The sequence below is a fragment of the Aphelocoma coerulescens genome, chromosome 12 (assembly GCF_041296385.1).
Source record: "Aphelocoma coerulescens isolate FSJ_1873_10779 chromosome 12, UR_Acoe_1.0, whole genome shotgun sequence".
In the NCBI taxonomy this organism is placed as follows: Eukaryota; Metazoa; Chordata; class Aves; order Passeriformes; family Corvidae; genus Aphelocoma; species Aphelocoma coerulescens.
The window spans coordinates 4,657,846-4,676,869 of NC_091026.1; the positions used below are offsets into that span (position 1 = coordinate 4,657,846).

A 19,024-nucleotide genomic window follows, 5' to 3' on the forward strand; every position below is an offset into this window, starting at 1 on the left:
GACATGTTGGAACTTCAGTACGAGCTGGAGTCCAAAGCAGCGAAGTGGTACTCCACTATTGACATTGCCAACGCCTTCTTCTCCATTCCTTTGGCAGCAGAATGCAGGCCCCAGTTTGCTTTCACTTGGAGGGGTGTGCAATACACCTGGAACCGACTGCCCCAGGGGTGGAAGCACAGTCCCACCATTTGCCATGGACTGATCCAAACTGCACTGGAAAAGGGTGAGGCCCCAGAACATCTGCAATACATCGACGACATCATCGTGTGGGGAAACACAGCAAAGGAAGTATTTGAGAAAGGAGAGAAAATCATCCAGATTCTCCTGGAAGCTGGCTTTGCCATCAAAAGGAGCAAAGTCAAGGGACCTGCCCAAGAGATCCAGTTCCTGGGAGTAAAGTGGCAAGATGGACGACGTCAGATTCCCACCGAGGTCGTCAACAAGATCACTGCGATGTCTCCACCGACCAGTAAGAAGGAAACACAAGCTTTCCTAGGCGCCATAGGTTTTTGGAGAATGCACATTCCTGAGTACAGCCAGATTGTGAGCCCTCTCTACCTGGTTACCCGCAAGAAGAACGATTTCCACTGGGGCCCTGAACAGCAGCAAGCCTTCGCCCAGATCAAACAGGAAATCGCTCATGCGGTAGCCCTTGGCCCAGTCAGGACAGGACCAGAGGTGAAGAATGTGCTCTACTCTGCAGCCGGGAGCCATGGTCTGTCCTGGAGCCTCTGGCAGAAGGTGCCTGGTGAGACTCGTGGCCGACCACTGGGATTCTGGAGCCGAAGCTACAGAGGATCTGAAGCTAACTACACTCCCACAGAGAAGGAAATCTTGGCCGCCTATGAAGGAGTCCAAGCTGCCTCAGAGGTAATCGGCACAGAGGCACAACTCCTCCTGGCACCCCGACTACCAGTGCTGGGGTGGATGTTCAAGGGAAAGGTTCCTGCCATGCATCACGCCACCGACACCACATGGAGCAAATGGATTGCTCTCATCACACAGCGTGCCCGTATTGGAAACCCGAATCGCCCTGGGATTCTGGAAATTATAACAAACTGGCCTGAAGGTGAGACTTTTGGATTATCTTCTGAAGAAGAGGAAGAGCAAGTGACTCGTGCTGAGGAAGCCCCACCATATAATGAGCTACCGGAGACTGAAAGACGTTATGCCCTCTTCACTGATGGTTCCTGCCGAATTGTAGGCACTAACAGGAAGTGGAAAGCTGCAGTATGGAGCCCCACACGGCAAGTTGCACAAGCTACCGAGGGACAAGGTGGATCGAGTCAGGTTGCAGAGCTTAAAGCCGTCCAGCTGGCTTTGGATATTGCTGAACGAGAGAAGTGGCCGAGGCTTTATCTCTACACCGACTCGTGGATGGTAGCTAACGCTCTGTGGGGATGGCTGGTTCGCTGGAGAAAAGCCAACTGGCAGCGCAGAGGGAAACCCATCTGGGCCGCTGAGATTTGGCAGGACATAGCCGCCCGAGTAGAGAAGCTGACCGTGAAGGTTCGACACGTGGATGCGCACGTACCCAAGAGTCGGGCTAATGAAGAACATCGCAACAACGAGCAGGTGGACCGAGCTGCCAAGGTGAAAGTATCACAGGTGGATCTGGACTGGCAGCACAAGGGAGAATTATTCCTAGCTCGTTGGGCCCATGATGCCTCTGGTCATCAGGGGAGAGATGCAACATACCAATGGGCCCGTGACCGAGGGGTGGACCTTACCATGGACAGCATCTCACAGGTCATCCACAGTTGTGAGACCTGTGCTGCAATCAAACAGGCCAAGCGGGTGAAGCCTCTGTGGTACGGTGGACGATGGTCAAAGTACAGGTATGGGGAAGCCTGGCAAGTTGATTACATCACCCTTCCCCAAACTCGCCAAGGCAAGCGCTACGTGTTGACCATGGTTGAAGCAACCACTGGATGGCTGGAGACCTACCCTGTGCCTCATGCTACAGCCCGGAACACCATCTTGGGCCTGGAAAAGCAAGTCCTGTGGAGACATGGCACCCCGGAAAGGATCGAGTCAGACAACGGGACTCATTTTAAGAACAGCCTCATCAACACCTGGGCCAGAGAACACGGTATCGAATGGATATATCACATTCCTTATCATGCACCAGCTGCCGGAAAGGTTGAACGCTGCAATGGACTACTTAAAACCACCCTAAAGGCACTTGGTGGGGGGACCTTCAAAAATTGGGAAGCGAACTTAGCGAAGGCTACCTGGATGGTCAATACCCGAGGGTCCATCAATCGAGCTGGTCCTGCCGAGTCTGAACCCTTGCACACAGTGGATGGAGATAGAGTCCCTGTGGTACACCTGAGAGGTATTTTAGGAAAGACTGTTTGGATTAATCCCACCTCAGGCAAAGGCAAACCCATCCGTGGGATTGTCTTTGCTCAAGGACCTGGTTGCACTTGGTGGGTAATGCAAAAAGATGGGGAAACCCGTTGTGTACCACAGGGAGACCTAATCTTAGGTGAGAACGGTGTGTAGGGTTTCATTGTATATATATATATATATATGTATGTGTGTTTAGAGTTTAAGAAGGTATTGATTTGGGATGATGTAGATGGTAATAGAATAAGGGGTGGATAATGTCCTGGGTTGAGGTGTATTCTATTACCATCCTCATGAGCTGTTGAAATCAGGTGGGGCAGTGTTTTCCTTGCCTCCTCCCCCCAGACTATCTTTCTGTTAATGGCCCATCATTGTCCTGCTGCATGACTCAGAGATAACTCCCTCCGGACTATCTTCTGTTAACGAGCCTAATCAACACCTGGCCTCATGACTCATTACCTCATTGTGAGATGCTCCACCCAGAGGGAGGAACCAAGCATCCCATCATGGATATAACTGGGACTCTGAGCATCAAAGGGACGGGCTCCACTGGATTTCCAGAGGACAGGAGCTACACAGCCACCGCTGGACTTTCTGAGGAAGAGCAGACCCCTTCTACTACAGGATCACCACTTCAGAGGATTGCAGCCACCATTCCACCAGACTGCTACCACTACTCTGCCTAATAGGGATTCAGGTTGTATCTTGGCTCTGTCAGTGTTTTCTTTTACTTTCTTTTTCCTTTTCTTTAATTTCCATTAAATTGTTATTCTGACTTGGTGCCTCTCAGTGGTTTATTTTCAAACTAGCACATTAAGTGTCACTGCACCTCAGGACACAAACACCATCTGTGGGTCCTTTCTATATTTGGATGTATTGGAGCCGATGCTGATTAAATGAGCCAAGTATCTGACAGAAACCACACAATTTCTGAACTAATCATTGTTTAACTTCCTATTTCTGCATCATCAGCAATTTCTGTGTGACTGCACTGATTTTTTCTGATTCCTATTAATAAGACTAGTGAATAACAGACTAGAACACATTCCTGCAGGTCCTATTACAAGCAGCAGCACTGAATAAAAAAATCTCCATTTTCAACTGCTTTGTTATCAATTAATCTGTTTTTAAACCACTTAGTAAGTGCTAGATTTAATTCTACGCTGTTAATTTCTTTAATCATAGTGTCAAGGGAGGGTTAATTAATAGCATCAGATACTGGAAAGTCCAACTAAATAAAAGGAAAATATTTTTCCCTTGTGGGTGGTCAAAATCTAGAACAGATTTTTTCCAAGAGATGTTGTGGGTTCCTCACAAATATTCAAAACTCAGCTGGACAAGATCCTCAACAACCTGCTCTAATAGGGTCTGCTTTGAGGAGGAGGTTGTACTGTAGACCCTCAGAAGTTCCTTCCAATCTGTCCAGTTCTGTGATTCTGTGCATGAAAAACTGAAGACACAGCTGTAAAATTCCCTGTGAGCCAGGAGAACATTCTTCACCTAATTCTATCTGATTTTTAAAGCTGAAACGCCATGATGGAGACAACAAGCACAGCAATAGTCAAGTTCCACAACAGAAGAGCCTACGGTTACAAAAATAGTAACTCTGCCATTAGACTATTACCAATAATATAAAAACTCTTTTTCTTGGTAACCACTCAGTTATGACATTGAAACTTAACACTGTGGCAGCACAGCCCATTTAATCCACCAGAAATTCCTGTCTGAATTGCCTTCTGCTTCACAATATGGATGAAGTTGCACTGTAATCCTTCCTATGGCAGGAGCTATAAAATCACATTTCATCCCTCTATACAGCCACTTATATCCAAGAAAATTCATATTTTGGTTAGACTGAGTTCAAACTGATAAAGAGGTTCAACATAATAGGGCAGTCGGGTAGAAGAAATCAGGGAAAGAAAGGTGATGGCTTAGATTATTCAATCCATCCAAAGGTCCTGCCCAAGCCAACTGGAGGACCTCTAGCAAAAGCTGCTCCATAAGGCACAGGTCTCTCATTTCCTCTAATAAAATGGAGGAGCTCTGTTAGAAAATGGTGCCACTCACTGCACAGTGATGTTCTCAAAAAAGCAGCTGAGACAATACCAGTGTTTGCATCAGAAAGTGTAAATGTCTAAATGTTAAACATGAAGTATAAATGTTTCAGCTTATTGTCCATGTGTAAGAGAATTCTAGCTTTTTTTTTTTTTGCAAAGCCTGTCAACTACCTAGATATGCATTTCCCAGATCTACTGACAAAAAAATCCCCTTGGAAAATAGTAGTGGAATGTGTTAGAGGTGTTAAAAAATTATATCTTAAAAGAGGGTATGGCTTTCCTAGGATAAATAAAACTGACAACTAGAAAAGATTTATTTTAGATTGCTTCACACAAGAGAATTCTTTTTAAAAAAGGAAAGTACACAATGTCTGTCTTTCCTCTTTCTGCAACTATTTAAATGCCACCATTCTGTTCTTTATCTAACACAGCAATGCAGTGGCTTCAAGAGAAATATCAAATCACAATTATGTTCCTTCCAGAATACTATGCTGTTAACAGAATAACTGTTAAACAGAACCCTTTCATTTAGCTGTGTTTCTAATGTAGATTTACATGATGACAGCACCAGTATCGCAGTGAGAGCTGACAAGCCTGGCAATTATTGTCAGATCCGAGACAGAACACTCACCAGCTACTTCAGAGTATGACACCAAAATCCAACAACAAGCCTAAGTGGCTCATTAAAATCATCCTCCTGACTCTAAACTTGTCAGTGATGCTGTTAGTTCCCCAAAAACAAACTGCCATTCTGTTTCTGTTCTGTGACACAAAGACCAGACAAAAACTGGCAGAAAACTTATTGTTTGGTTTGTATCTTCTTAGCACTCAATTGGTCACAATATTTTCCTCTTTTGAAAGGCAACTGGATATTCCCATTTCCCTATCCCTTCTGCCTCTTTGGGCAATAACTGCAACATCACATCAATCCTTGTCAGCTAAATGAATTGTCTTGTCAATTTTTTAATTGCAGGAAAAATTAAGTCAACATTTATTCTATTGTCCTCTTTTATAACAGTTAAAATAATAATTAAACTATAGCAACCAAGTTATTTAGGAAAGCAAGAAGTACACAGCAAAATTCAGGAAATAAAAGATAACCTACAAAGTTTCATCAAAATAAAGACTGGGATTGACTGGGAAGTGCCTGACAGGGAACCAGGGAAAGAGAGATGAAAAGTTAATGAGAAGCTCAGATTGAGAGCCTGAAAAAAAATGAGACAAAAAGGGACAGATGATGGGAAAGAGACGGATGGAAGAAATGGGGTAGCTGAGCTCACCATATAGAAGTACAAATTAAAGTTTCCCAATATTTAGGGTGGGATTTATGGTGTTGAACATCTGAGCCCACTGAATAATTGATATCAGTTTTGACAGACTCGGGGCTGGTCCTCAGAGCACAGTGCTGAGCCAGCCTGAACTGAGCTGCCACCCTGCACAGGGCTTTGAGAGCTCCACAAAGGTGACAGGGTTTGATGTCTTCGAAAAAAAGCACATCTTATGTAATAGGCACCTCCCTATTCAAAGTGACAGGTTAGTTTCTTTTTTTTCAAATTATATTTTGGAAATATAAAGATATACTACATCTCTCTAAGGATCCAGCACGTTTCATAGCTTCCAAGATCTAAAGTTTCCATCACCACATACCTTTAAATGAAATTAAAATACTAATAATACCTATATACAATAGAGTTGTTTGGTTGTTACAAAAAACCCCAAACCTGCACAGTGAGTAAAATCTTATTTTCCTCTTCCCTCTCTCCCATTCTAACAACTATTCCATAATTAACATTTTTATTTACAGTAATTTCATTAACTCTACCATGTTTCTTTACAACTTCCTTTTCATTAGTGAACATACAGTCAGAAAGATTAAAAAGAAACCTTTGCTGTTGCTCTTTCCCTGTTTACCCAGAAAATAACTTTCTTTTCGTATTATGAGCCACTATGCTATACTACATTTTAGAAGTTCATTAAATCCCATCTAAGCAGCTGTCCAAGCATGTCCCTGTAATGAGAAAATAACAAGTCCATTTGACAGTACCGGTAAAGCATTAGGCACTCAATGGGCAGAATCTCACCTGCAGATAAACTGCAGTAGAAGGTAACTGGCTACAAGCACTTCAAATTAAACTTGAGCTATTCAGGTCAAAACAAAAATTCTGATACCAAAAATGTTACTACTTTATTCCTTGAAAGTGGTAACTCTGTGCTTCTCTCTGCACTCTGCACAGCCTGCCTGGTCACATACAGGAGAGTTTATTAATTATTATCTCAAGTTCTGAGACTATTGAGAAAAAACAGAGAGAAAGGCACAGATGGATTCCCAAATAAAATTACTGCCTTCAAACCTTTACTGGCCTACCCTAAAAAATTATTAAGTGCTGTAAGTAATAGATGTGGAAATATAACAACACAAGGATCACTTCTAGGACTTTAACACCTGTTTATGCACCTATACACAATAAAGTGAGCTTAAGTTAATTCCCAAAGGAAACTTGGAAGAATTATTCCTAAATTAAAGAAACACTTTCAGTAATATCACAATCCTGAACCTGTATCTTTGACAAGCATCATTGGGAAGGCACTGAGCACCAGATTAAACTGAAGGGAAGCTCAGACTCCTGGCCAGCTGCTCCGTGCCCACCCCACTGGTGCTTCCTGAGGGGTGGGGTAGGAATGTCACAGGGCAGGAGGGGACAGCAGGGGACAAACCTCCTCTCTCAGCAGCAGGGCCACCTTACAGCAGTGTGGAGAGTCCAGAAGGGCATTAAATAAGTGTCCCTTTGCTTGTGACAGGATGCAGGCTCAGCTCCATTCCTGAATGCCTCTTGCACAGACTACAGAACAGGCATTCACAAAACCCCCATCAACTCTAAGGATGTATCAGAAAGAATAAACTGAAATCTGCTCCATCAACCACAATTTAATTTAGATCAAACAGCCAATGCTTGAACAGCAAAGGACATAAAAGACACCACTGTTTGCCCTGCTCTGTAAAGGGCTTTGAACTCAGACTTCTGCCGCTTTACTGAAACAAACACACACTTCAGATAACAAACTCGGGGCTCAGCATCTCCCAGATTTATGAGAAGCTCTTTCAGCTCAGGGATATTGCAAAACTCAGACCCAGCTCAGCAAAACACAGTGAAAAGAAAGAATTAATATAGTTATATTAGTCCTAGGAAGCCCTGTGGCAAGCCACTCAAGCACAATCTTAACTGCTGTGGGTAAGACGTTGACCAAGGAGTAGACCTTAAACACCATTTTCATAAGCAATTAAATTTATTTGGACCCAAAGCTATTACTTCCCCCTCATCCCTACAGTAGAGGGGGTTCCTGGATTTCCTGGGTCTCTGCAGCTGCCTGTGCAACACCCCAAAGCCCCTCCCAGCCACAGCCCTAGGAGATGCAGGGTTTGGTTGGGCAGTGCTTGGGCACCTTCTGCCCTCACTGTGCCCTTGGCAGCAGCAGGAGTTGATGCTGCAGCAACACAAACTACAGACCACATCCACAGGAATCCACTGATACAAAGAGCTACACATATATTATCAGAAAATAGTATAATCCTACACATGATTTATGTTCTCCATTATTCCAGGGACAGTTTTTTCTGTAATATGTATTGGATCTCATCTACACACTCTGGGTCTTGACCTACTAATGGCAGTGAGCACTGGCAGTAAAAAGAAATGAGTATTAGTTTTATAAACTGTTGGGGTGCCCTAAATACATTTATCTTTTGGAGTTAATTCTTCATGTCATCAGATAGATTTTTTTTTTTTTTCCCCTCAAAGGCAGTCTGTTACTTTCAGGAATAAGTATGCAGTCAGAGAGTACCTTTCTCACTAACAGTACAGTGATAGCAGTGACAGCAACTAAAGACTTTGAAATCAAACTTGGCAATCAGTATTCTTTTTATACTTAATCAACTTTTATGACTGAACCCAAAGCACAGGTATCTATGACCAACCAGCAAGCACAAGGCTCTACTCTAAATTTAAAATTAAACAAAACCACCTATGAAATTTACAGGAAGATGAACACAAAAATATGTGAGAAACTGAGTTCCACTACTCTCACAGAAACCTCTCCCAATTTCTTTATTTTTCTTTCTTTGTATTCCTTCTATTTTTAGCAATCCCTATGTGTAAAACATAGCATGATTAACTTCTATTAAACAATAAAACTTTAGGAAACAGACAGAAGAATTTCTGAAAGGAGAACACATTTCTCCAAAGGCCATTAATCACTATTAGATTAAAAATAAGATGTAACAACAGCCAGTTAAGAAATTATGAGAGCACAGTTTCCAAAGATACAATTTATATTAATTTTCCCCTTTTTCATTCCAACAGTCACAAAAAAACTGTGTTATGAGAAATCTGCTCAAAAAGAAAGTCAAGAACTCCAGAAAATGTGGATAAACAACAACTGAAATTAGCCTTGCCTCCTCTGTCGGTGCTTTACAGTAGTTTTTGATTGCATGACCACATCCAGAACTTCTCTTTATTTTGACTGACCCAGGAACAGCCATTCAGATTCTCATTACCATTTGTGGCCAATGTACAGTTCTTAGGGCTTAGTTCACTAAAAATTATTCAAACCTTACCATAAAGGTAGATATTTCCCATTCCTAATATTTCTACATAACACTGAGCATCCAAGTGCTTCAAACCTACAATATTTCTATGGAAACATATGCAAGACTAGAGATGCATTACCTTGGTTTTACAGAGAGAATGAAGTATAAAACTGTGCACTAATTCTGTGTGAGTAAATTGTGGCATCTTCATAATATCAGCAGGGAAGCTGGAAGGCCACAACCCTCTCTGAGGGGAGCACTACAATTTCTTCTTCTGAAGAGTGGCTCTCCCTCTTTCTGGAAGTCCCACTCAGTTCACTGGAGAGCACTGGGATGTGCAAGGAATGGGGTTTACAACCTCATTACCATAAGGTGACCACAAACCTAAGGGTCTTATCAGAACCCTCAGGGATAAAGTAGACTGGACTGGGAACCCTGGCATATCCCTGGTTCTTGGATGTTTGCCTTTGTCACCCTGCTTCTACCTCTAGAACAGTTCTAGTTTACCAATTATCCCTACATTACATCCAGTCATGTGGCTGGAAGTTGAAATAAGAAAGAAAAAACAGGTCTTTAAAAATCTTAAATATTTTCATTTCACCTTAATACCTCATGTAAAATTAAGTGTCTATCCATTTGCCAGGTTTACTACTGAGTTTTTAAACTGAGATGCATTTGTATTCCTGTTTATCAACCACTGTCTCCTCTCCAGCCAAATGCAACAATGCAGATTAATCAGATTTGGCAGCCCAAGTGCTGGCTGTCCACTGCTGCAGCCACAGTGTTTGTTCTCTGTCACTCCAGTCACAAGGATTTAGTCCACTTGTACTACACTGATCCATATAAAACTGATTTTTCTACACTCCTCTTAGAAAACAAATATAGTTTTGTTACATATATATATTTACAAATAATTATTAATCATTGCAATTGTTATATGCTAGTTGCCTTTTTCTCTCTCTGTCTTAAGGATAGAAGCAACAGAAAATGACATAAATCAGGGTAAGACTGAAGGACACTTCTTGATACCACATGGATCACAGTGCCATCCAGGCTGCCAAAAGGACAGATGTTCTTTGCTTTTCTACTGAAAAATAATTTCTGTTTTCTATGAAATTAAATCCAAACTGTCTTTTTACTTCCAATAAATAACCACTAGGGATGATCAGTCTTTTCCCTTGTAAGCTCTATCCATGCACAGCACCTTGCTCACTCCAAAAGGCCAGATTGCCAGTCCCCCTAGCCCTTTTCCCCTCCTCTTAATTTTCTGCTCTTTAAAAACCAAACCAAAGTGCTGGGTTTTCTCAAAATACATCTTTGAAATACTAAACTCAAACCACATTACTACTTGCCTCTATTTCAAATGCAATTCTGTAACATCACCATACTTGGACCAGCTCAGGTGAATCTCTCCAGTACAAATGAAGAAACTCTCAAACTTCTGTTCAGTTTTCTGATTAAAACCTTCTTCCCTTGACTTGATGTAATTCAGTGTTCAGTGTATTTACAGTGCAAAAGAAACTGAAATCATCTGCAGGTCAGCCACTGGTTTCCCCTGAGTAAATTCTGTTTCCTTGTTGGCTTTCCCAGCTGGTCTTAAACAAGCATTCAGTAAAATCAAATTCCCATGTTTTAATATCACACAAGCACTTTACATGTGTACTGTAACACTGTTTGCAGCCTGCACACTGGCTACTGCTCTAAGAGGCAAGAACTCTTTGTTAACTACAAACCAGCTAATACTTGAAAAACTGAATCTCAAAAACCCCCTCCAAATCCCCACACCATTTGCTATGAATGTCAGTATCAGTAATACAACTACTCTGTGTTATTTACCAAAATAAAAGAGCATATTATAACCTTCAGTATCAATGACTAAATAACATTTCCCTACAAAGCAAGAGATTATAAAATACCCTGCATGTCATTTGTCATAGTAGGACTTGCAAAGGACACCACAAGGTGACTTACATTTAATTCTGTCTTTACTTTTTAAATCTATTAAAATCTATCCATCTCCATGGTAACTCAAAACATATATTCCTCCCACACAGTTTGATTGACGGTTTGCAGTTTTTGTTTTATAGTCAACCTTTTGTTTGTTTGAAAATACATAAAAACTGTCTAGTTGATCCTAATAGTATTAAATGATACCATAAATCTGTATGTGGCAGTAAATGGAAGGTACTGCATGTATGGCTCCTTGTTATACTGACATTTAAACCCAATAAACTGCCATAAAATCCTGTGGTCTTCAAAGCAAAATAAATTTCAAATCATTTATAATAATTTTTCAGATTTTAATGGTATAAGACTTACTTGCAAACTAATCTCATTTTACTCTCCTAAAAACGTACACCTACTTTTAATTCCTTAAAGCTCAGAGTCTTCCACAAATCACTATGAGAGACTGACTATATAAAATACATTAAAATTAAGGAAGGAAAAAGTAATAATTATGGGAACTTGTTATAACCTCAAAATATGAAGCACTTGAACTGAACTTGAGCAAGTTAGTGTTAAGGGGAGAAGTACTGAAATGGATTGCACTTTATAGCAGGAATCTAATAAATATTAAGTGTAATTTCTACAGGAGTCCTGCTCTTCCAAGGAAGAAATGTAGAGAGAGGTCATGACATCCACTAGAGACCTCCAAGAAATCATAGCTAATAAATTGATGCAAATTCAAGTCTCGATTTGACAAAGCACGAGAAGGGCTTCTACTCAACTTTCCAACACACCTAAGCAGCATAAAAGTCTCTGATTTTAACTACAAAACCTTCTAATTGTCTAAGATAATGAGCAGATATAAATCACACTGTGACACTTTTACACTGAGGTCTTTATTCTGGTCCCCACAATTCAAGAAAGATGGGACAGACCGGAGGAGGTCCAGGGGAAGGGAGCAAAGATGACCCAAGGGCTGGAGATTCTGCCCTGTGAGGAAAGACAAAAACAGCTGGGTCATTTCTCCCTGTGAATCTCCTCCCAGTAGTGCAGTACCCTCCCGAAGAGGACGGAGGCTCTCTGTCCACAAGGAGACACAGGGAAAAGATCAGGGGCATGGGTACAAGTTGAACCAGGAGAGTTTTCATCCCAACATAAGAAAGAAATGCCTGACAGTAAGAACAACCATTCACTGGATTAGGACAGGGTGCCACTTAATCTCATGTAGGATCCCTTTCTGACAAAAGGTTGGGCCAGATGATATTTCAAGGTCGCTTCCAACCTGGGACATTCCATGATTTATCTCCAGCTTCCCCCTCCATGAGTAAACACACTGAATTATAAAAATATCCACCTTCAGCATACAACGCTGAAGTGTTCCTCGTTCTGCATTCTCCAAATCATTCTGCACACGCCCATCACAACCCAATCAAGAAAAATCTTCCAGTATTTTCTAGTAATCAAATAACAAATCTGCTAAAAGCCCCAGATTCAGTTGCTAAGCAATGAGATGATTTCTCAGTGCACTGTTCCCTCTGAGGAACTGAAGAACTAGATGCCCCTGGAAGTGGAAATATTTACTCTTAGTTTCCTTGATAAGATGTGCAGCATTTAATGAGACTATCAGCTGCCTCAAACTCCTATCTGAATTCCTGGTCACTCCAAGAAGATTCACTCTTCACTCCAAACACAGAAAGATATAAAAATATCCATAACACTGCTGAACGCTATGATCCAGAGTCCTGTCTTCTAAACTGGTAACTGAGTTTCTCTGTTAGTGTCAACTGAGGCCAGACAAGCTGTTCAGATTCTTTTAAAATGTCTCTTTCACAAACCTGAACAATCACCTTAAAGGAATTTTCTATTTGCAGGTAACCTTGAAAACGACATGAAAATGAGAAAGAGGAAAGAAGGCCATGTATACAAGCAATACTGTTTCTGTACCTCTGTCTTTGTACAAATACCTCATCTTTCCAGGAGTCTGCTTGCTCAGAATGTAAGAATGTATTTAATATGCTCAGCCTCAACTTGAAGAAACTCTGTTCGTTGAAGGGAGACCTTCTGATGCAGATCTCAGATGCAGCACATCCATTTTAGGTCATGTCACATTTTTTTCTGTCTACATATTTCAGAAAATCCACCAGCAGTTCCATGTTTTTTCAGATTTGGAGCAAAGCACATCTCACTGAATAAAAATGTCTCACAAAACACTCCCCATAAGAGTAAACTACCTTAGTGATTCAGTGAATGGCATTTTTCAAGATGAGTTTTAACTAGTGCTTCAATTTTAAGGACACCCAAAACCACCCAAATCACATAGCTGCAATTGCACCAAGTCCTGCTACCCACTCTGTTCCTTAATAGGATCCCTCAGGAAATTTAGAAGGAGCCAATGGGAAATTGGTTTCACACTGAGCTGGCAAAAATTCCATCTATTCTCAACACCATTAGGTCTTACTCCTGAAACTAGACAAGTCACCCCACACATCCCCCGCTCCCCTTTGCATAAAAGTAGAAAATTAACATTATTGATCTGACCAAATTCTAAATTGGGCAATTATGTTTGGTCTCTCCACAGTCATCTGCTCTCTCAACAGAAATAGTCCTCACATCACATCTTAGACTCTGAGGGATTTTTTTTACAGTTAAAATAGCTACTGTGCACCAACAGTGAGTTTCAGTGATCTCCTTAGCTGACTTAACAACTCACAGGAGTCTTGTTTGACCTAATTAACAAAAGCTTACAGAGAACTTGCAGATCCTTTATTTAGAAGAAGTATAAAAATAACAAATCTTATCAACACATACAGGGTAAGAGAGAAAGTTAACAACCTCACTGGTATCATTTTGCTGTCTCAACAGAAGTCAGTACAGTGGTGTGGACAACTATCCGAGAGCAGCACACACCCATTTCACTGGAACAAATGCAATTTTGCATCTTTATTCACCTCTGTGCCTAAACAAGTCTCCCCAAGGTTTGTTCTTGCTTTGCTCTCTCTTCCTTGTCCCTTCGGAGTAGGCACAAGAATAGGCTCAGCTGCTTATAGCGGTACATTAATAATCTCACTTTTCCTTTCTCCTCCACTCCAAATTAAGTACAGGATTGGGGAAGGGAATCACTGGCATATTTTGCTTATTGCCTTTGCAATACTGGGAAACAATAAGTAAAACCCTCTTCTAAATTTTTTAGGCTTCCACAAAAGGACATAGTTGTGCTCAAATGAATCTAAAGAGTAACAGAGTATTAGAGGCAGGCAAAACAACAGCACAAGATACTGGGTCTGTGCACCTACTGACAGTACTCAAACACACAGATGTGTGTACACACACACTCACAAACACACACACATCTGGCCAGCTGTGGTTATCAGTAACCCTACCCACACTGTCAGCAACTCCAGTGGCTACACAGCACAGATTTTAAGCACTGAGATCCACACACACACTGTGAACTCCCTCCTAATATTTTTTACTGTGGCAGTGAAAGTAGGAAAACCCAAACCAAGTAGGTCAAATAGAACAGTGGCTTTGTTTGCCAGAAAGTAGCTACAAAAATCTCATTGTTTCAGTGCTCATCTTAGAAGCCTGGATACAGGATACAGCCTGGATACAGACAGATCAGAAGGCAAAGAACTCTATTTTCCAGTGTCATGACACTGGATTATCTGCACACAGATTACATATTCAAACAGGGGAATATGTGCTCTTTTCACAGAATCACAGAGCGGTTTGGGTTGGAAGGGACCTTAAAGATCATCCAGTGCCACCCCCTGCCATGGGCAGGGACATCTTTCCCTGTCCCAGGTTGCTCCAAGCCCCATCCAACCTGGCCTTGGACATTCCCAGGGATGGGGAAGCCACAGCTTCTCTGGGAAACCTGTGCCAGGGCCTCACCACCTTCAGAGTACAATTCTTGTGTCTTGTACCTAGCATGAATGTCCCCTCTTTTCATTTAAAACCATTACCCCTTGTCCTAGCATTATGGGCCCTGCTAAAAAGTCTGTCCCCAGAACCATAAAAGTGATATCATCTTTACTCCTTTATTAAATAATAAATATTTAAGTTCTCTTCCTGATTACTCAATTATTTAAAAAAAATATTAAAGTAGGCAATTATTAACATGGTTATCATTATTGCTAAATATCCCACCCAATATAAATAACTGATTCTCATAGCTTCCATCCCAGTATTATTTGTATCACTTTCCAATTGGAGAAAAACCCCTGGCATTTTCAAAAACCTTGCTGTTTAGTCAGCATTTAAAGAGTTATATGATCAGAATCCAACTACTCAGTGCATAATTTGTTATCACAGTAAAGCAAAGAACACAAAGAACTCAGAGCATAATTTGTTATCACAGTAGAGCAAAGAACATATCATACATCTTTCTATTTCAAATTCATTTCAGGCACAGCCCTTTCTCTGTGAACTCATTACGGACAAATGCCATTTTCTCCTCAGACTAACACTTGGCTTTCACCTTGATAGCAAAAATTACAAGAATATCACAGCCCTCTGTAATGCAATGATCTCAGGCTAATCTTTCTATTAATATATATTTCTCAGACATCTAAACTAAAATTGCTGCACAACTCCTGTAACTCAAACCCATTCAAGTTCCCCATGCACAGTTTATTCCCAGTACTAGCATGGACTGTCTGTGGTCAGAAGGAAACGAGGAAGATTCCCAATATTTTACACCAACTAATTTTCTTCAACTGTCTCAAAGCCATGCTTTACTTCACCCTTCCATTTCTCACTGTTCTCCTCCCTCCAATTTTCTGTCAGCAAAGCTTTCTTATCTTGGAACAACATAACATCCCTCTCCAGGCAGTGTTTTAATCACTGCAGGCTTCCTGGGTATTACATCCCAGCTCCTATTGTTTAACTGAGAGCCAAATACAAACCTTACAATGTACCTCAGCAATACTACTGAGGTAATTGCTGGGAATTTTTAATTGAATCGAACTTGGTCTTTCAAACCATAATCCAGGTAGGGAGTTCACCAAAAAGCATGAGATGAACATTTGAGCCTATTTGGAGATGTTCAGAGAGGCTGCCCACGTTGTTTGGCAGCGGTCCCAGGGCAGCCCAACTGACCAGTGAGGGGCCCTTTGCAGGCACTGACCTACTCAGAGTGTCTGTGCAACAACCAGCACTTGAATTTCCCCTATAGCAAGAAACTCTTCTACAAAGCTGACTAGGCACAGCAGCATGATAAATAACATTAATTACATTTCTTAGATGATTCTTATTACAGTTTGGGAATAATAAAAATTTCTGCTGGTGCTGGTCCAACAAGCAAGGATTTCCATTTAGTCTGTCAATATATTTTAAGATATGTCCTTACATAACTTCCAGCCTGAACACCAAGGATAAAATCCTCATCCCACCTCTGCCACAGGCACCTTGGTGCATTTCCTCAGGCTTCCAATGTACAGCCCACAGATGGGACAAATGTCTGTTACTCATTTAACAGTGGTGTAAATAGCTCATCTGTCAGAAAGGCTGTGGTACTGTATCAGTGGCCTGAAGAGAAGAAATCACTGAAGGTGCTCAAACATTGGCAGCTTGGCCCAGGAAAGCTGGGGAGTCTGCGTTCAGAAGGAACTCACAACCTGGCTGGTGCAGTCCTGTCAGCCTGGTCTTGCTGACCCTACTTGAGAAAGCAGTTATGATCTCAAGAAATCCCTTCAAATCTAAACAACTCTGTGATTGTTTCTATATTAGAATTTATAATTTTTTTAGTTTGTGGGGAAAAAAACCCCACAACACAAAACAATGTATTTTCTACTCAGAAGCTCTGCCAATTTCTTCGTCAGGGAGCAGATGCCTCCTTCCAAAGTTCTATGAGAACAGCAAATTCTTTCCCCTGTTATTTAAGAATACAATAATGTTTTGTGCAATGTTATAAGAAATATAATGAGCTACAATAGAAAGCAGTCCCAGAAAGAAAAATCATTAAATGAAAGTTTATAGCTAGAGCTTTCTCTCTCCTTCCCCTCAAGGAACTGGTGTTAACAATAAAAGAGAAATACTTTAGTAGAAAGGAAGTTTCACTCATTTGTAGGTAAAATGATTCCCCTTTTTCCAATTTAATACCATTGCCAATATTACTGTTGTCATCTTCAGCTGACACTGGGGAGAGGGGGAGACAAAAAAAATCTTACAGGAAGAGAACAGAAAAGATCACTTTATTTCCATACACCAGAGAGGTAAATAAGTGCAATGGAAAAAGGAGGAGTATTAGGTGGAAAGAGTGTATAAAACATGGTCTGTACCATGTTCCCTGCCCCTCCTCCTCCATTAGATCAGATGCTCCTTTCCAAGAAAACGCCTCCAGGGACACGTGACCACATAGAAGAACTGGGACCAACAGAAGTAAAACTAATTTCATAAGAGTTGCTTGCTTTTTGAAGGAAGTACAGAACACAGGTGGTTATGCTGGAGATGCACTAGACTCAATCCACTGCATCTTTCCTGGGTTTGTTTCCTAGATATGTAACTGCTGTTACTGCAGGTTTAAATGAGGAAACAAAGCTGCTGCAGCTCTATGTAGAGGTTTTCTCTAAAGGAAGGAGAGAAAGGAAATGCAGGCTTAGACCATCTACGGTTCTTTATCCTAATCCTACAGTTAAGGCTTGCAATTACTAAGCTAAAAAAGAGAAAATAAAAACCAGGAAAAAATACCTTCAAATGTTCAAGTTTTTTATCTGCTGTGTCATGGGCTTTGGCTATTAAAATGTAAGAAAAGAAGAGGGATGAAAGCAGAAGTAGGAGACATTATGTGGCAGCAACAGAAAATTATATATATATTAAAAAGAATATAAAACTCAATACACTTATCCTGGGGTTTATTTCTAATTTATGAAGGAACAACTGTACAAAACTTCCCATAGTTTGAGTTCTTCTCCTTTCAGACTCTAGACACTAAAACTAGAACTTACAAACTGTGCTGAATAATTCTTTGAAGTCTTTGATGGGACTTACAGAGGTCTTCTATTATTTCTTACATATTTAATAGCACTTTAAAATTGTTGCCCTTTTTTTATAACTGTGAAGCTTTCAGATCCGAAGGAAGAATTTCAGAACTGCTGAAATTTCCAATGTAGCCCATGTGACTCTCACATGATCCATGATTCTGCAGTTAGGGAACCCCCACTAAATACAAGGAATCCAAAAATTCTGATATGATTCTGATGGGTTTTGAATGGACAAAGGCAGGCAACATTTCTCCCAGTGTATCTGAGATGTGCAGGGACAGGAGCACTGCTCTTACCACATACAGCTGTTTCCAGAGCACGGCCCATTCCTGCAGCGTCGCTGTGACTTCAGTCACCACAGAATCTTCAAGAGGAACAACTGTTTCATATTGCCTACAGAAAAAGAGGGGGGGGAAATTAGGAAATGTACCCTGGAAAAGGCAGAAAAAGAAATGTGACAGCACAGTAATTTGTAAAATTCTAGAACTTGATTTTGTTCAACATAAGAAGAATATCTTAAGAGAATCATTTCGTCTTGTAAGACTGAAGCAACTCCAGAGCCATAGCAATGGTTCCTCCATTACATTCCACAAGATTAAGCTTATGTGAAGCATTTCCTTGCTACCTGTTCAAAATATGTAATTTCATTCTAATCAAGGTCAATGAAAAGTTTTCATTACTACAACATGTTAAATAAAGTAGGTAAAATAATAGCAATAATGATAACCTTTGCCTGTATCAAAACTACCCAAAATACCTGCTACCTACTAATCTGCCCTATCCAGGAGGCTTTTTCAACATAGCAGATGAAATCTGAGGGATCTTTCCTCTAATTCAAAGAATAAGACTTGTTCCTTTGTGGTAAAGATTTTCCAAAACCATTAAAGGAGAATCACAAGAGTGGTTTGGATGGGAAGGAACTTCAAAGCTCATTGCATTCCATCCCCTGCCATGGGCAGGGACACCTTCCACCACACCAGGTTGCTCCACAAACCCCATCCAACCTGGCCTTGGACACTCCCAGGGATGGGGCAGCCACAGCTTCTGTGGGCAAACTGTGTCAAGGTTTCACTACCCACAGCATAACACATGTCTTCCTT

General features: G+C 41.0%; 1 protein-coding gene across 4 annotated transcripts in view; it reads right to left on the bottom strand.

The window, feature by feature from the left end:
• Positions 1 to 19,024, bottom strand: part of DOCK3 (dedicator of cytokinesis 3) — a 192,326-nt gene that overhangs the window by 142,090 nt on the left and 31,212 nt on the right. For all 4 annotated transcript variants that reach the window (XM_069027878.1, XM_069027877.1, XM_069027876.1 and 1 more), the window contains exon 5: positions 18,221 to 18,317. In XM_069027878.1, the coding sequence (XP_068883979.1) occupies positions 18,221 to 18,317 (97 nt within the window). The remainder of the gene's footprint in view (positions 1 to 18,220; positions 18,318 to 19,024) is intronic.